This window comes from Mesoplodon densirostris, chromosome 5 (assembly GCF_025265405.1).
Source record: "Mesoplodon densirostris isolate mMesDen1 chromosome 5, mMesDen1 primary haplotype, whole genome shotgun sequence".
Taxonomy (NCBI): domain Eukaryota; kingdom Metazoa; phylum Chordata; class Mammalia; order Artiodactyla; family Ziphiidae; genus Mesoplodon; species Mesoplodon densirostris.
In genome coordinates, this window is record NC_082665.1 from 81,632,047 (window position 1) to 81,651,172 (window position 19,126).

Below are 19,126 nucleotides of genomic sequence, written 5' to 3' on the forward strand. Positions count from 1 at the left end.
AATCTTTTGGAATAGTTTGAGAAGGACAGCTATTAACACTTCTTTATATGTTTGGTAGAATTGCCTTGTGAACCTGTCTGATTATGGACTTTTGTTTGCTGGAAGTTTTTTGATTACTTATTCAATTTCAATACTAGTAATAGGTCTGTTCAGATTATCAATTTCTTCCTGATTCAGTCTTGTATGCTTCTGAGAATTTATTCATTTCTTCTAGGTTGTCCCAATTTGTTGGCATATAACTGTTCATAGCATTCTATTTCTCTTGTTTGTATTTCTGTGATATCAGTTGTAACTTCTCTTTCATTTCTAATTTTGAGTCCTCCTTTTTTTTGTTTAATGAGCCTGGCTAAAGGCTTTTCAACTTTGTTTGTCTTTCAAAACATAGCTCTTGTGTTCATCAATCTTTTCTATTTTTTTCTATTTTATTTATTTCCACTCTGAGCTTTATTTATTTCCTTTTTTTCTGCTGACTTTGGGTTTTGTTTGTTCTTTTTCTAATTCCTTTAAATGGTAGGTTGTGTTGTTTATTTGAGGTTTGTCTTATTTCTTGAGGTGGGCCTGTATCACTCTAAACTTTCCTCTTGGAACTGCTTTTGCTGCATCCCCTAGATTTTGGAAAGTTGTGTTTTTAATTTTCATTTGTCTTAGGTATTTTCTGATTTCCTCTTTGATTCCTTTGTTGAATCCTTGGTTTTTTAGTAGCATGTTGTTTAGTCTCCAATGTTTGTGTTTTTTCCATTTTTCTTCCTGTTACTTATTTCTAATTTCATACTGTTGTGGTCAGAAAATATGCTTGATATAATTTCTATCTTCCTTAATTTATTGAGAGTTGTTTTGTGTCATAGCATGTGATCTATCCTGGAGAACATTACATGTGCACTTGAAAAGAATGTGTATTCTGATGTTTTGGGATGGAATGTCCTATAGATATCTGTTAAGTCCTGCTGGTCTTCTGTGTCATTTAAGGCCAGTGTTTCCTTATTGATTTTCTGTCTGGATGATCTGTCCATTGATATAAGTGGGGTGTTAAAGTCCCCTAGTATTATTGTTGTACAGTCAATTTTTCCCTTTATACCTGTTAATATTTGCTTTATATATTTAGGTGCTTCTATATTAGGTGCATATATGTTTACAAATGTTATATTCTCTTCTTGTGCTGATCTATATCATTATATAATGCCCCTTTTTGTCTTTTATTGTAGACTTTGGGTTTGTTTTTGTGTTTTGTTTTGTTTTTGGTCACACTGTGTGGCATGTGAGATCTTAGTTCCCCAACCAGGGATTGAACCCATGCCCCCTGCAGTGGAAGCATGGAGTCTTAACCACTGGGCCACCAGAGAAGTCCCTGTAGACTTTGTTTTAGAGTCTACTTTGTCTGTTATGAGTATTCCTACCCCCACTTTCTTATAGTTTCCATTTGCATGAAATATCTTTTTTCATCCCCTCCCTGTCAGTCTGTGTGTGTTTTTATCTCTGAAGTGAGTCTCTTGTAGGCAGCATATATGGGTCTTGTGTTTAATCCAGTTAGCCACCCTATGTGTTTTGATTGGGGCATTTAGTCCATTGACATTTAAAGTGATTACTTATTGCCATTTTGTTACTTGTTTTCCAGACGTTTTTGTAGTTCTTCTCTGTTCTTCTTTTAGTCTCTTCCCTTTGTGGTTTGATGATTTTCTTTAGTGTTATGTTTGTGTTTCTTTCTCTCTAATTTTTGTGTATCTATTCTAGGTTTTTTGATTTGTGGTTACTGTGGAGTTTATATATATTGACCTATAACTATATCTACTTGTTTTAAGCTGATAGTCATTTGAGTTCAAACACATTCTAAAAGATCTACAATTTTTACTCCCTCCTCCTCCCCAGTTTGTGTTTTTGATGTCATATTTTACATTTTCATGCCTATCCCTTAGCTATTTATTGCAGTTTTAGTTGATTTTACAATTTTTATCTTTTATCATTCATACTAGCTTATTTAAGTTGTTGGTCCACTGCCTTTACTATCTATTTGCCTTTACCAGTGGGATTTTTCCCTTCCTAGGTTTTCTTATTTCTGGTTGTAGCCTTTTCTTTTTTAACTAAAGAAGACCCTTTAACATTTCTTGTAAGGTCAGTTTAGTATTGATGAACTCTTAGTTTTTGCTTGTCTGGGAAGCTCTTTATCTCTCTAATTCTGAATGATATACTTTCTGGATACTGTATCCTAGGTTTTAGGTTTTTTATTTTCAGCACTTTAAATATATCATGCCACTCCTTTCTGGACTGCAAAGTTTCTGCTGAAAAATCAGCTGGTAAACTTAGGGGTGTTCCTTTGTATGTGACTCTTTGTTTTTCTCTTGCTGCCTTTAAAATTCTCTCTTTAACTTTTGCCATTCTAATTATGATATATCTTAGTGTGGGTCTCTTTGGGTTCATATTGTATGGGGTTCTCTGTGCTTTTTATACTTGGATATCTGTTTGCTTCTTCAGGTTAGAGAAGTTTTCAACCATAATTTCATCATTTTCTACCCCTTTCTATCTCTCTTCTTCTGTGACCCCTATAATGCAAATGTTAGTACACTTGATGTTGTCCTAGAGGTCCCTTAAACTATTCTCATTTTTTAAAATTTGTTTTTCTTTCTGCTGTTCTGATTGGGCGATTTCCACTGTTCTATCTTTCAGACCACTTATGCATTCTGTATCACATAATCTTGCTGTTAATTCCTTCTAGTATATTTTTCACTTTAGTTATTGTACTCTTCAGCTCTCACTGGTTCTTTTTTATATTTTCTACTTCTTTGTTGAAGTTCTCATTGTGTTGATCTAGTTTTTTTCTAAAGTTCAGTTAGCATTCTTATTACTATTGCTTTGAACTCTTTACCAGGTAATTATTTACCTCTGTTTCTTTAGAGTTTTTCAGAGGATTTATCTTGTTCTTTCATTTGAAACATATTCCTCTGTCTTCTCATTCTGTTTAATTTTCTCTGTTGTTTTCTATGAAATTAGGTGAACCATTTACCTATCCTGGTCTTGAAGGCATGTTGCTATGTGGAAGTGTCCCTATATAGTATGCATGTGCCCAGTGGCCTTGCTAGGAGAGCTGGATCTGAAGTGAGCACAGGCCAGATCTTCCCCCAGGGTGCACTGGCAGCTCCCACTGTGGTGCAAGGTAGGGCTTGATTCGGAGGGGCTGGACCTACAACCAGGTGTGAGCCAGGGCTCTTCCTAGGCTCCATGGAAGTCAGCGCCCTATCAGGGGTTGGGCCAGGGCCCAATGGGCTGGAGCAAGAGCCCCGAGGGAGTTCAGCTTCTCCCTCATGTGATGGCAGTCTCCGACTTACTTGGAGGCATGGCTGTGGCCTGAAGGATTCGGGCTGCACTTCTGAGCTGGTTCCACTTTTTCCCTGGTATGCACGCCTTGGTTAGAAGCTGGGTCAGGGCTGGAGGGGTTGAGTCACACTACTGAGCTGGTTCCACTCCTTCCCAAGTGTGTGTTCTCACGGCCATGGTGGCGATGGTAGTCTCCACTGTGAAACTGGTTCTGCTCCTGCCCGACTGCTCAGAGTCCTTCTACTCTGCCATCTTGATCCCACCTCTGGTAAAAAGCTTTTATTGCAGGATTATTTGTTGTGATACTAAGTTGTAAGCAACCTAGGTTTCATCACTATTGGACTAGATCAGTAAAATGTGGTATGTGCACACAAATATTATATATCAGTCAGAAAGGAATAAATCATATCTACATATAGCTATATGGATAGGTCTCAAAAACAATGTAGTGAAAAAAGTAAGAATTAAAATGCGATTTATAGCTTCATATCATTTATGTAGTTTTTTAAAACACCTGCAAAAAGTACTATTTTTTCACACATAGGCACAGGTTAGAAGACATACTTTAAATTCACAAGTGTGGGCACTGTCTAATTAAATGCAAATAAATATGTCCTGATATCTTAAAACAAAAACAAAAACAACATAAAGAACCTTCCTCATTACCATATCCTCCTCAACTGCGACTGAATTTCTCTGCTCCCTATTCACAAAATCAGATAGCTTGTTTTTACAGTTTCAACCTCATCCGCCACCCCCACCAATTTCTATTCCCCTTGTGTTCTTTTGTACCCTGAACACACAGAACTGAGTTGATTAGACTCCTTAGTACAGAACATACTATACTTGATCTGTACAAGCAAGACCCCTCCCTAAACAATACATCTATAAAATAGTCAAACACTGAAAAATACAGAGAATAATATAACAAATGTGTGTGAATCCATCACCTGTATTTTACAAGTTTTAACATTTTGTCATAGTTACTCTGTAGATTTTTTTTAAAATATGTAGTAAAAAACCTTCGATTTTACTCTTCCCCATACAAAGATAACCACTGATGACACCAGGCCCAACCGCAAGAATGAGGTCCTCAGGCAAGAAGTGATGAGATTCAGAACAGAAGTGGGGGAAGGGGAGGTGGCCTTATTACCACCCCCAATGATGATAACCAGTAGTTATGTGTGCCTGGCACTGTTCTCCTCCTTACATATATTAAGTAACTTAATTCCCAGAACAATCCTATGCTGTAATAACCAGTTTATAGATTAGGAAACTAAAATACCTAAAGTCACTTAGTTAGGAGGAAGCAGAGCCAGGTTTTGAAGTTAGGCAGTCTGGCTTTAGAGTTCCTGCACTCCACCTCTATGTTACCCTGTCTTAGGAGTGTATTAAAAGAGCAGTGAGTTTTTGTTTTTCCTTTTCATCAATTATCTGTACCATTTTAAATATATATATAGCCTTCACCTTTTCATTAAAAAAATTCTCCTGGATCTGGATTTCTGGGTGCCAATTCTCCTGCCTGCTTGTTCCTCCATTCTGCTGCTTGGACCTGGAATCATTTTCTTTCATATTGCACTTTGGATCAGTTTTTTTTTTTTTTAATTTTTTGGTGTTTTCTTTATCCAGAAAGTTTTAAGCTTGAAATATCTTTCCACTATAAAGATTTTGTTTATTTTTTTCTCAAACAGTATACTAACTTAATATACCCTCCAAGTGACTGTAAAGTTTTATATCCTGCTATAAAATAGCTAACTATGAATACCTTTTTTATTTGTAGATCCTAAAAACCTTTTGGAATAACAGGATTCTCTTAAATGACTAATTACCCCAAATCTGATGCCTATGTAATGCTATCCAGCAAGCAGCTGGCTTCATATGAAGAGAGGCTAAGAGCTCCTTTTTGTCTTCATTTCAAATCATTTGCTTCTTATTTAATATCTGCAAAGAATGCAGTCACATTATAGTAGAATTTGCTGTTGTAAATTTTGGATTGTTTCCATGGGTTCCGCCTTACATCTGCACGGTGTTTAAAGCCAATACTTCCTTTCTTTTTGTAGGCATTCAGGGCCTTTTGCCTCATAATCCAATGTCATGCTGAATGACAGAAAATTGAAGTTGAATTTATTTAACTATAGAGAAGGACTACACAGAACAATACACTTATTTAAGAACTCCTTGCATCAGGAACTGAAGGAGCTGTCTTATGCAGGTGGCTTAATCTCTCTGCTGCTTAGCCTAACTATGTGCCTTTATTTATTAAGGACAGGAACTGGGCACTCTGCTTCCAGAAACAAAAGGACCCCACTGGTCTATCAGAACCAATAATAAACCAATAACATGCTTATACTTCATTCAGAACAGTAAAGATATGTCCTATGTATTTTAAAAATAATTCTTAGCACTTCTTTATTACAGAAAATATATTCAAAGGTAAAAAAAAAAACAATGAAAATATATTAACCAGCTTCTAACTATACACTGGTGGGCTGTTTACATTATGGATTATTCATAATAAATCTATTTTTCTCGATTCTACGTGGTATCTTCTCTCCTTAAGTAAAATGATTTATTTGTTGACATTACTTATATTTCCACATGACAACCTCCAGGGCTTTCTGTGTTTTAAAGTAAAACATTTATTTGCTTTCCCTGTTTTTACTTAGAGATGCTGTAAATATATAGTGAATAATCTGAAGGAACTGGCTTCCCTACTCATTGGGTACTGTGATTTAAAGACTAAGGATCTATGTTTATCTTGAAATAGGGAGAAAGGGAGATTTAGGTGGTATGTAGAGAGAATAATACTGGGAAGTATAATAGCTTTTCCTTTCTTGAGTTGGGTCATGATTGTGTAGTTTATTTTCCTTTAAATCTAGTAAATTCTGGAACTTTGATGTACAAGTATATTCAAATGTGATCCTAAGAATACTTCACAATGCTGTAAAAATGGGTTTTGAATTAGTTACCATTTTTACTGTCTACTGTTCTACCAATTATTAGGTAATTGAGAATTAATAGCATAAAATTCACATATCAGGTACCAATTCTTTGGAGTTTATTTTTAAGATAATCAGTTCTTCCTCTTTACAATAGCATTTAGAAGTAATAACATAGAATTTATCATGTGGGCTCAGATCCATGCTTCATCTAGTTTAGGATTATATCCTGACAAAAGCACCAAGGGACATTTAACAGAAAGATATAATTGTTCTCTCTGATGTCGGTGTTATTAAGTCAGTCACAAGGATACCATATTTGTCTTAATATCTTTCATTAATTATATTAATTTTTAAACTTTCTAAAATCTAAACCACCTCTTGGAATTAGACATTATACTAATTCACTACATATTTTATGTAGTAATAAATACTACTTTTCATTTGTCTTAAGTATACCTCTTTAAATATTCTAGGATATACTAAACAAATATTTGGCCACACTAACCACATTTTCATGCCCAAATATCATATCTCCTTGTACCTTTTATATTTTTGACAGTCATTGTAAGAGAGTTAGAAAGATAAAGATTTGGTGATGAAGCCAACCTCAGTTTGAATCACGGGATCACTTCTAACTAGCTCTGTGACTTTTGAAAAGTTAGTTAATTACTCTGATTCTTAGAGCCTTCTAGTAAAAATAAAATGTGTATCTGTTCTTTTGTTTTTGTTTTTTTTTTTACATCTTTATTGGAGTATAATTGCTTTACAATGGTGTGTTAGTTTCTGTTTTATAACAAAGTGAATCAGTTATACATATACATATGTTCCCATATCTCTTCCCTCTTGCGTTTCCCTCCCTCCCACCCTCCCTATCCCACCCCTCCAGGCCGTCACAAAGCACCAAGCTGATCTCCCTCTGCTATGCTGCTGCTTCCCACTAGCTATCCATTTTACGTTTGGTAGTGTATATATGTCCATGCCACTCTCTCACTTTGTCACAGCTTACCGTTCCCCTCCCCATAACCTCAAGTCCATTCTCTATTAGGTCTGTGTCTTTATTCCTGTCTTACCCCTATGTTCTTCATGACATTTTTTTCTTAAATTCCATATATATGTGTTAGCATACAGTATTTGTCTTTCTCTTTCTGACTTACTTCACTCTGTATGACAGACTCTAGGTCCATCCACCTCATTACAAATAACTCAATTTCATTTCTTTTTAGGGCTGAGTAATATTCCATTGTATATATGTGCCACATCTTCTTTATCCATTCATCCAATGATGGACACTTAGGTTGTTTTCATCTCCTGGCTATTGTAAATAGAGCTGCAATGAACATTTTGGTACATGACTCTTTTTGAATTATGGTTTTCTCAGGGTATATGCCTAGTAGTGGGATTGCTGGGTCATATGGTAGTTCTATTTTTAGTTTTTTAAGGAACCTCCATACCGTTCTCCATAGTGGCTGTACCAATTCACATTCCCACCAGCAGTGCAAGAGTGTTCCCTTTTCTCCACACCCTCTCCAGCATTTGTTGTTTCTAGATTTTTTGATGATGGCCATTCTGACCCGTGTGAGATGATATCTCATTGTAGTTTTGATTTGCATTTCTCTAATGATTAATGATGTTGAGCATCCTTTCATGTGTTTGTTGGCAGTCTGTATATCTTCTGTGGAGAAATGTCTATTTAGGTCTTCAGCCCATTTTTGGATTGAGTTTTTTGTTTTTTTTTGTTATTCAGCTGCATGAGCTGTGTGTAAATTTTGGAGATTAATCCTTTGTCAGTTGCTTCATTTGCAAATACTTTCTCCCATTCTCAGGGTTGTCTTTTAGTCTTGTTCATGGTTTCCTTTGTGGTGCAAAAGCTTTTAAGTTTCATTAGGTCCCATTTGTTTATTTTTGTTTTCATTTCCATTTCTCTAGGAGGTGGGTCAAAAAGGATCTTGCTGTGATTTATGTAATAGAGTTTTCTGCCTATATTTTCCTCTAAGATTTTGATAGTTTCTGGCCTTACATTTAGGTCTTTAATCCATTTTAAGCTTATTTTTGTGTATGGTGTTAGGGAGTGATCTAATCTCATACTTTTACATGTCCCTGTCCAGTTTTCCCAGCACCGCTTATTGAAGAGGCTGTCCTTTCTCCACTGCACATTCCTGCCTCCTTTAACAAAGATAAGGTGACCATATGTGCGTGGGTTTACTCTGGGCTTTCTATCCTGTTCCATTGATCTATATTTCTGTTTGTGTGCCAGTACCATACTGTCTTGATTACTGTAGCTTTGTAGTATAGTCTGAAGTCAGGGAGCCTGATTCCTCCAGCTCCATTTTTCATTCTCAAGATTGCTTTGGCTATTCGGGGTCTTTTGTGTTTCCATACAAATTGTGAAGTTTTTTGTTCTAGTTCTGTGAAAAATGCCAGTGGTAGTTTGATAGGCATTGCATTGAATCTGTAGATTGCTTTGGGTAGTAGAGTCATTTTCACAATGTTGATTCTTCCAATCCAAGAACATGCTATATCTCTCCATCTATTTGTATCAACTTTAATTTCTTTCAGCAGTGTCTTATAATTTTCTGCATACGGGTCTTTTGTCTCCTTAGGTAGGTTTATTCCTAGATACTTTATTCTTTTTGTTGCAATGGTAAATGGGAGTGTTTTCTTGATTTTACTTTCAGATTTTTCATCATTAATATATAGGAATGCCAGAGATTTCTGTGCATTAATTCTGTATCCTGCTACTTTACCAAAATCATTGATTAGCTCTAGTAGTTTTCTGGTAGCATCTTTAGGATCCTCTATGTATAGTATCATGTCATCTGCAAACAGTGACAGCTTTACATCTTCTTTTCCAATTTGGCTTCCTTTTATTTCCTTTTCTACTCTGATTGCTATGGCTAAAACTTCCAAAACTATGTTGAACAAGAGTGGTAAGAGTGGGCAACCTTGTCTTGTTCCTGATCTTAGTGGAAATGGTTTCAGTTTTTCACCATTGAGGACGATGCTGGCTGTGGGTTTGTCATATATGGCCTTTATTATGTTGAGGAAAGTTCCCTCTATGCCTACTTTCTGCAGGGTTTTTATCATAAATGGGTGTTGAATTTTGTCTAAAGCTTTCTCTGCATTTATTGAGATGACCATATGGTTTTTCTCCTTCAATTTGTTAATATGTTGTATCACATTGATTGATTTGCATATATTGAAGAATCCTTGCATTCTTGGAATGAACCCCAATTGATGATGGTGTATGATCCTTTCAGTGTGCTGTTGGATTTTGTTTGCTAGTATTTTGTTGAGGATTTTTGCATCTATGTTCATCAGTGATATTGGCCTGTAGCTTTCTTTCTTCGTGACATCCTTTTCTGGTTTTGGTATCAGGGTGATGGTGGCCTCGTAGAATGAGTTTGGGAGTGTTCCTCGCTCTGCTATATTTTGGAAGAGTTTGAGAATGAAAGGTGTTAGCTCTTCTCTAAATGTTTGAAAGAATTCGCCTGTGAAGCCATCTGGTCCTGGGCTTTTGTTTGTTGGAAGATTTTTTATCACAGTTTCAATTTCAGTGCTTGTGATTGGTCTGTTCCTATTTTGTATTTCTTCCTGAATCAGTCTTGGCAGGTTGTGCATTTCTAAGAATTTGTCCATTTCTTCCAGGTTCTCCATTTTATTGGCATAGAGTTGCTTGTAGTAATCTCTCATAATCTTTTGTATTTCTGCAGTGTCAGTTGTTACTTCTCCTTTTTCATTTCTAATTCTATTGATTTGAGTCTTCTCCCTTTTTTTCTTGATGAGTCTGGCTAATGGTTTATCAATTTTGTTTATCTTCTCAAAGAACCAGCTTTTAGTTTTGTTGATCTTTGCTATCATTTCCTTCATTTCTTTTTCATTTATTTCTTATCTGATCTTTATGATTTCTTTCCTTCTGCTAACTTTGGGGTTTTTTTGTTCCTTTCTCACTAATTGCTTTAGGTGCAGGGTTAGGTTGTTTACTCGAGATGTTTCCTGTTTCTTACGGTAGGATTGTATTGCTATAAACTTCCGTCTTAGAACTGCTTTTGCTGTATCCCAAAGGTTTTGGGTCATCGTGTCTCCATTGTCATTTGTTTCTAAGTATTTTTTTATTTCCTCTTTCATTTCTTCAATGATCACTTTGTTATTAAGTCGTGTATTGTTTAGCCTCCATGTGTTTGTATTTTTTACAGATCTTTTCCTGTAATTGATATCTAGTCTCATAGCGTTGTGGTCAGAAAATATACTTGATACAATTTCAATTTTCTTAAATTTACCAAAGCTTTATTTGTGCCCCAAGATATGATCTATCCTGGAGAATGTTCCATGAGCACTTGAGAAAAATGTGTATTCTGTTGCTTTTGGATGGAATGTCCTATAAATATCAATTAAGTCCATCTTGTTTAGTGTATCATTTAAAGCTTGTGTTTCCTTATTTATTTTCATTTTGGATGATCTGTCCATTGGTGAAAGTGGGGTGTTGAAGTCCCCTACTATGAGTGTGTTACTGTCGATTTCCCCTTTTATGGCTGTTAGTATTTGCCTTATGTATTAAGGTCCTCCTATGTTGGGTACATAACTATTTATAATTGTTATACCTTCTTGGATCAATCCCTTGATCATTTTGTAGTGTCCTTCTTTGTCTCTTCTAATAATCTTTATTTTAAAGTCTATTTTGTCTGACATGAGAATTGCTACTCCAGCTTTCTTTTTGTTTCCATTTCCATCCCCTCACTTTCAGTCTGTATGTGTCTCTAGGTCTGAAGTGGGTCTCTCTTTTTTTTTTTTTTTTTTTTTGTAGTATGTGGGCCTCTCACTGTTGTGGCCTCTCCTGTTGCAGAGCACAGGCTCTGGACGCACAAGCTCAGCAGCCATGGCTCATGGTCCCAGCCGCTCCGTGGCATGTGTGATCTTTCTGGACCAGGGCATGAAACCGTGTCCCCTGCATCAGCAGGTGGACTCTCAAGCACTGCACCACTAGGGAAGCCCTGAAGTGGGTCTCTTGTAGATAGCATATATATGGGTCTTGTTTTTGTATCCATTCAGCCAGTCTGTGTCTTTTGGTGGGAACATTTAATCCATTTACCTTTAAGGTAATTATTGATATGTATGTTCCTCTTACCATTTTCTTAATTGTTTTGGGTTTCTTATTATAGGTCTTTTCCTTCTCTTGTGTTTCTTGCCTAGAGAAGATCCTTTAGCATTTGTTGTAAAGCTGGTTTGGTGGTGCTGAACTCTCTCAGCTTTTGCTTTTCTGTAAAGTTTTTAATTTCTCCATCAAATCTGAATGAGATCCTTGCTGGGTAGAGTAAGCTTGGTTGTAGGTTTTTCTCCTTCATCACTTTAAATATGTCCTGCCAGTCCCTTCTGGCTTGCAGAGTTTCTGCTGAAAGATCAGCTGTTAACCTTATGGGGATTCCCTTGTGTGTTATTTGTTGTTTTTGCCTTGCTGCTTTTAATATGTTTTCTTTGTATTTAATTTTTGACAGTTTGATTAATATGTGTCTTGGCATGTTTCTCCTTGGATTTATCCTGTATCGTCTCTCTGTGCTTCCTGGACTTGATTAACTATTTCCTTTCCCATATTAGGGAAGTTTTCAACTATAATCTCTTCAAATATTTTCTCAGGCCCTTTCTTTTTCTCTTCTTCTTCTGGAACCCCTATAATTAGAATGTTGGTGCATTTCATGTTCTCCTAGATGTCTCTGAGACTGTCCTCAATTCTTTTCATTCTTTTTTCTTTATTCTGATCTGCAGTAGTTATTTCCACTACTTTATCTTCCAGGTCCTTTATCCATTCTTCTGCCTCAGTTATTCTGCTATTGATCCCTTCTAGAGTATTTTTAATTCATTTATTGTGTTCATCGTTGCTTGTTTCCTCTTTAGTTCTTCTAGGTCCCTGTTAAATGTTTCTTGCATTTTGTCTATTTCCAATATTTTGGATCATCTTTACTATCATTATTCTGAATTCTTTTTCAGGTATACTGCCTATTTCCTCTTCATTTTTAGGTCTGGTGGGTTTTTATCTTGCTCCTTCATCTGCTATGTGTTTTTCTGTCTTCTCATTTTGCTGATCTTACTGTTTTGGGGGTCTCCTTTTTGCAGGCTGCAGGTTCGTAGTTCCCGTTGTTTTTGGTGTCTGTCCCCAGTGGCTCAAGTTGGTTTAGTGGGTTGTATAGGCTTCCTGGTGGAGGGGACTAGTGCCTGTGTTCTGGTGTATGAGGCTGGATCCTGTCTTTCTGGTGGGCAGGTACACGTCTGGTGGTGTGCTTTGTGGGCGTTTGTGGACTTATTATGATTTTAGGCAGCCTCTCTGTTAATGGGTGGGGTTGTGTTCCTGTCTTGCTAGTTGCTTGGCATAGGGTGTCCAGCACTGTAGCTTGCTTGTCTTTGAGTGAAGCTTGGTGTTGGTGTTGAGATGGAGATGTCTGGGAGATTTTCACCGTTTGATATTATGTGGAGCTGGGAGGTCTCTTGTGGACCAGTGTCCTGAATTTGGCTCTCCCACCTCAGAAGCACAGCACTGACTCCTGGTTGCAGCACCAAGAGACTTTCATCCACACGGGTCAGAATAAAAGGGAGAAAAAGTAGAAAGAAAGAAAGACAGAGGATAAAGGAAAATAAAATAAAGTAAGGTAAAATAAAATAAAATAAAATAGATCCCCTTACCCGAGTTTTAAATCTTGTCAGTTTGACTGCTGGCTAATACATTTATTCACTGTAAGATACTAGGCAAGAGAATCAAAGATAATCTCATTTCTCATCATCTGAAAAATGGGGCTGTTTGCACTTATGTAGCAATTTGAGGGTTAACATTAATATATGTGAATGTGCTGAATAAACATTAAGATTTATACTAATATCTAGTAAATTCTAATTAAAAAAAATTTTTAGAGTGAATTTATTTTCTGATTTAAGGAACTGGCTCATTTTCATGAAACAAAGTTAAGAAGGCAGACTGAAAATACTTACAGAAATTTTATATATTTGTATGGGTGCATAAAGTTTTTAAAGTTTAACTCCCAAATTCATTCTACGAAGCCACCATCACCCTGATAACAAAACCAGAAAAAGATAGCACAAAGAAAGAAAATTATAGACCAATATCACTGATATTTGGTAATGTTGCAGGATACAAAATTAATGCACACAAATCTCTGGCATTCCTATACACCACCAACAGAAAATCAAAAAGAGAAATTAAGGAAACACTCCCATTTACCATTGCAACAAAAAGAAGAAAATACCTAGGAATAAACCTACCTAAGGAGGCAAAAGACCTGTACTCAGAAAACTATAAGACACTGATGAAAGAAATCAAAGATGACATAAACAGATGGAGAAATATACCATGTTCTTGGACAGGAAGAATCAATATTGTGAAAATGACTATAGTACCCAAAGCAAGCTACAGATTCAATGCAATCCCTATCAAACTACCAATGGCATTCTTCACAGAATTAGAACAAAAAATCTTACAATTCATATGGAAACACAAAAGACCCTGAATAGCCAAAGCAATCTGGAGAAAGAAAAACGGAGTTGGAGGAATCAGGCTCCCCGACTTCAAACTGTACCACAAAGCTACAGTAATTAAGAGAGTATGATACTGGCACAAAAACAAAAATATAAATGAATGGTACAAGATAGAGTGCCCAGACATAAACACATGCACATATGGTCACCTAATTTATGACAAAGGAGGCAAGAACATACAATGGAGAAAAGACAACCTCTTCAATAAGTGGTGCTGGGAAAACTGGACAGCTACTTGTAAAAGAATGAAATTAGTACACTACCTAACACCATACCCAAAAATAAGCTCCAAATGGATTAAAGACTTAAATTTAAGACAATACACTGTAAAACTCTTAGAGGAAAACATAGGAAAAACACTCTTTGACATAAACCACAGCAAGATCTTTTTTGACCCACCTCCTAGAGTAATGGATATAAAAACAAAAATAAACAAATTGGACCTAATTAAACTTAAAAGCTTTTGCACAGCAACAGAAACCATAAACAAGACAAAAAGACAACCCTCAGAATGGGAGGAAATATTTGCAGATGAAACAACAGACAAAGGATTAATCTCCAAAATACACAAATAGCTCATGGGGCTCAATATCAAAAAAACAAACAATCCAGTTAAAAAATGGGTGGAAGACTTAAATACACATTTCACCTATGAAGACATACAGATGGCCAAGAGGCACATGAAAAGAAGCTCAACATCCCTAATTATTAGAGAAATGCAAATCAAAACTACAATGAGGTATCACCTCATACCAGTCAGAATTGCCATTATCAAAAAATCTAGAAACAATAAATGCTGGAAGGGGTATGGTGAAAAGGGAACCCTCCTGCACTGTTGGTGGGAATGTAAATTGATACAACCACTATGGAGAATAGTATGGAGGTTCCTTCAAAAACTAAATATAGAACTGCCATATGACCCAGCAATCCCACTACTGGGCATATACCCTGAGAAAACCATAATTCAAAAAGAGACATGTACCACAATGTTCATTGCAGCACTATTTACAATAGCCAGGACATGGAACCAACCTAAATGTGGATAAAGAAGATGTGGCACATATATACAATGGAATACTACTAAGCCATAAAAAGAAACGAAATTGAGTTATTTGTAGTGAGGTGGGTGGACCTAGAGTCTGTCATACAGAGTGAAGTAAGTCAGAAAGAGAAAAACAAATACCATATGCTAACGCATAGATATGGAATCTAAGAAAAAAAGAGTGGTATTGATGAACCTAGTTGCAGGGCAGGAATAAAGAGGTAGACATCGAAAATGGACTGGAGGACATGGGGTGGGAGGGCGAAGCTGGGGTGAAGTGAGAGTAGCATCGACATATATACACTACCAAATGTAAAATAGATAGCTGGTGGGAAGCAGCAGCATAGCACAGGGAGATCCGCTCAGTGCTTTGTGATGACCTAGAGGGGTGGGATAGGGAGGCTGGGAGGGAGGCTCAAGAAGGAGGGGATATGGGGACATGTATATGCATATGGCTGATTCATTTTGTTGTGCAACATCAACTAACACAGTATTTATTGTGAAGCAATTATACTCCAATAAAGATCTATCAAAAATTTTTTTAAAGATTTTAAAGTTTACTATTAAAAATATGTTATTAAAACACCTGAACAGATGTAACATGGAAATTTTATAAATTCCAATGTTTAAAATTATCTTCTTCATAGAAGTCAGTTAATCCAGCTGTGTACGTTTGTCTTCCACCTTTTCGCAAAAAGAGTACCAACAAGGGCTGTTATTGGGGCTGGGGTTCAGATCTTAGTCCACACACACAGGCTAATGGTGGGTCTCAGATCATTCAAGCCATATGTTTTTTCTGCTTTAGTTTCAGTTCTGCATCCACACATGTGAGACATGGCTGCCTGAATAATCTTTCTCAAACACTACTTGAATTCCTCAGTTCAAGACTCTGGAAGCCAATTGCCTGCTTGTATTTTCTTGGCTTGAAAGTCATTAAAATGCCTATTAGACACTACCCAGAGTTAACAGATTCTTTACTGGAAGGCTTGCACATGGTTTATCTATTTCAGTTCTACTGGGAGGCCTTTGCAATACTTCTAAGTTCCAGGCCACAAGAGCTAGCTCAGGCAGTCAAGTGTTTCAGAAGTGAGTCATATGACCAAAAATTCATAAATTTCCTTTGAAAACATCAGTAAAATTTAGCCTATTAGCTGTTTGAAAATTAGCATGATGTTGGGGACAGAAAGAGGCCAATAAATTGAGTCTGTCAAAACCTATTAATTCTGTGGGATTTCAGAGTAGGGATGAGCTACCTATGGTCATCCAAGCAAAGTGGAATAAACAGCTGCATTATTCTTCAGGAGGTGAGTGGCAATGCTAAAAAAATGTGGTTTACTCTATGAAAATATCTAGACACTTAAAATGTACTAATCAGAAGAATACATTATGTCATTCCAGATTTACAGTGTCAAGTTGAAGCATTTGGGCTAAAACTTCAGAAGGCAGTGACTGAGATGGACAACTACAAAGAAAAGCTCATGTAAGATGGTAAACATTAAACAACCTGTAAGAATTTAGAAAAACCCCCATGTGTTCTCTGTGACTCTGGGCAGTAATTTGGATGTGTTGGTATGGTCTACTGCAGTTTTTCTCAGCTACTTTTCTGGCCTATATTGAAGGACCTGTAAATACTTTTAAATATATGAAATGTTTCTCTATCTCAGTAAGAAACTTACCTATCCAGGTATTAAAGCTTTTCCTGATTATTCAAATGTAGTAACTTAATATTCTCTGAACTTTTTGTCTTATCATCTGTTTATTATCTGTCTGGAAGAAACAGCATTGAAGATGTTTCATAAGATTATTGGGATTGACATATATACACTAATATGTGTAAAATAGATAACTAAAAAAACCCTGCTGTATAATAAACAAGTGAATAAATAAATAAATTTTAGGTTCAAAAAGACAGTTGAGTATCTTTGAAATTCTGGAGTGCTTATGCCTTATATAAGTGAGAAAGAAAATATTAGAAAACAAATGATAAGAAAATGCCCCTGTAAAATATCCAGAGTACTATTTCTTTTATTTATTTATTTATTTTTCATCTTGTTTATGGTTTCCTTTGCTGTGCAAAAGCTTTTAGGTTTCCTTAGGTCCCATTTGTTTATTTTTGTTTTTATTTCCATTACTCTAGGAGGTGGATCAAAAAAGATCTTGCTGTGATTTATGTCAAAGAGTGTTCTTCGTATGTTTTCCTCTAAGAGTTTTATAGTGTCCAGTCTTACATTTAGGTCTTTAATCCATTTTGAGTTTATATTTGTGTATGGTGTTACAGAGTGTTCTACTTTCATTCTTTCACATGTAGCTGTCCCGTTTTCCCAGCACCACTTATTGAAGAGACTGTCTTTTCTCCATAGTATATCCTTGCCTCCTTTGTCATAGATTCGTTGACCACAAGTGCGTGGATTTATCTCTAGGCTTTCTATCTTGTTCCATTGATCTGCATTTCTGTTTTTGTGCCAGTACAATATTGTCTTTATTACTGTAGCTTTGTAGTATAATCTGAAGTCAGGGAGTCTGATTCATCCAGCTCCGTTTTATTCCCTCAAGACTGCTTTGGCTATTCGGGGTCTTTTGTGTCTCCCTACAAATTTTAAGATTTTTTGTCCTATTTCTGTAAAAAAATACCATTGGTAGTTTGATAGGGATTGCATTGAATCTGTAGATTGCTTTGGGTAGTATAGTCATTTTCACAATATTGATTCTTCCAATCCAAGAACATAGTATATCTCTCCATCTGTTTGTATCATCTTTAATTTCTTTCATCAGTGTCTTATAGTTTTCTACATATGGGTCTTTTGTCTCCCTAGGTAGGTTTATTCCTAGGTATTTTATTCTTTTCATTGCAGTGGTAAATGGGAGTGTTTCCTTAATTTCTCTTTCAGATTTTTCATCATTAGTGTATAGGAATGCCAGAGATTTCTGAGCATTAATTTTGAATCCTGCAACTTTGCCAAATTCATTGATTAGCTCTAGTAGTTTTCTGGTGCCATCTTAAGGATTCTCTATGTATGGTATCATGTCATCTGCAAACAGTGACAGTTTTACTTCTTCTTTTCCAATTTGGATTCCTTTTATTTCTTTTCCTTCTCTGATTGCCGTGGCTAGGACTTCCAAAACTATGTTGAATAATAGTGGTGAGAGTAGACCTCCTTGTCTTGTTCCTGATCTTAGAGGAAATGCTTTCAGTTTTTCACCATTGAGAATGATGTTTGCTGTGGGTTTATCGTATATGGCCTTTATTATGTTGAGGTAGGTTCCCTCTATGCCCACTTTCTGGAGAGTTTTTATCATAAATGGGTGTTTAACTTTGTCAAAAGCTTTTCTGCATCTATTGAGATGATCATATGGTTTTTATTCTTCGATTTGTTAATATGGTGTATCACATTGATTGATATGTGTATATTGAAGAATCCTTGCATCCCTAGGATAAATCCCACTTGATCATGGTTTATAATCTTTCTAATGTGTTGTTGGATTCGGTTTGCTAGTATTTTGTTGAGGATTTTTGCATCTATATTCATCAGTGATATTGGTCTGTAATTTTCTTTTTTTGTAGTGTGTTTGTCTGGCTTTGGTATCAGGGTGATGGTGGCCTCATAGAATGAGTTTGGGAGTGTTCCTTCCTCCACAAATTTTTGGAAGAGTTTGAGAAGGATGGTTGTTAGCTCTTCTCTAAATGTTTGATAGAATTCACCTGTGGAGCCATCTGGTCCTGGACTTTTGTTTATTGGAAGACTTTTAGTCACAGTTTCAATTTCATTTCTTGTGATTGGTCTGTTCACATTTTCTGTTTTTTCCTGGTTCAGTCTTGGAAGGTTATACCTTTCTAAGAATTTGTCCATTTCTTCCAGGTTGTCCATTTTATTGGCCTAGAGTTGCTTGTAGTAGTCTCTTAGGATGCTTTGTATTTCTGCAGTGTCTGTTGTAACTTCTCCTTTTTCATTTCTAATTTTATTGATTTGAGTCCTCTCCCTCTTTTTCTTGATGAGTCTGGCTAATGGCTCATCAATTGTGTTTACCTTCTCAAAGAACCAGCTTTTAGTTTTATTGATCTTTGCTATTTTTTTCTTTGTTTCTATTTCATTTATTTCTGCTCTGATCTTTATGATTTCTTTCCTTGTGCTAACTTTGGGTTTTCTTTGTTCTTCTTTCTCTAGTTCATTTAGGTGTAAGTTTAGATTGTTTATTTGAGATTTTTCTTGTTTCTTAAGTTAGGCTTTTATAGCTATATACTTCCCCCTTAGAACGGCTTTTGCTGCATCCCATAGGTTTTGGATCATCATGTTTTCATTGT

General features: G+C 36.1%; 1 protein-coding gene across 1 annotated transcript in view; it reads left to right on the plus strand.

The window, feature by feature from the left end:
- Positions 1 to 19,126, plus strand: part of LEKR1 (leucine, glutamate and lysine rich 1) — a 291,545-nt gene that overhangs the window by 182,970 nt on the left and 89,449 nt on the right. The window contains exon 11 of the mRNA XM_060099982.1: positions 16,225 to 16,306. Coding sequence (XP_059955965.1) covers positions 16,225 to 16,306 — 82 coding nt within the window. The remainder of the gene's footprint in view (positions 1 to 16,224; positions 16,307 to 19,126) is intronic.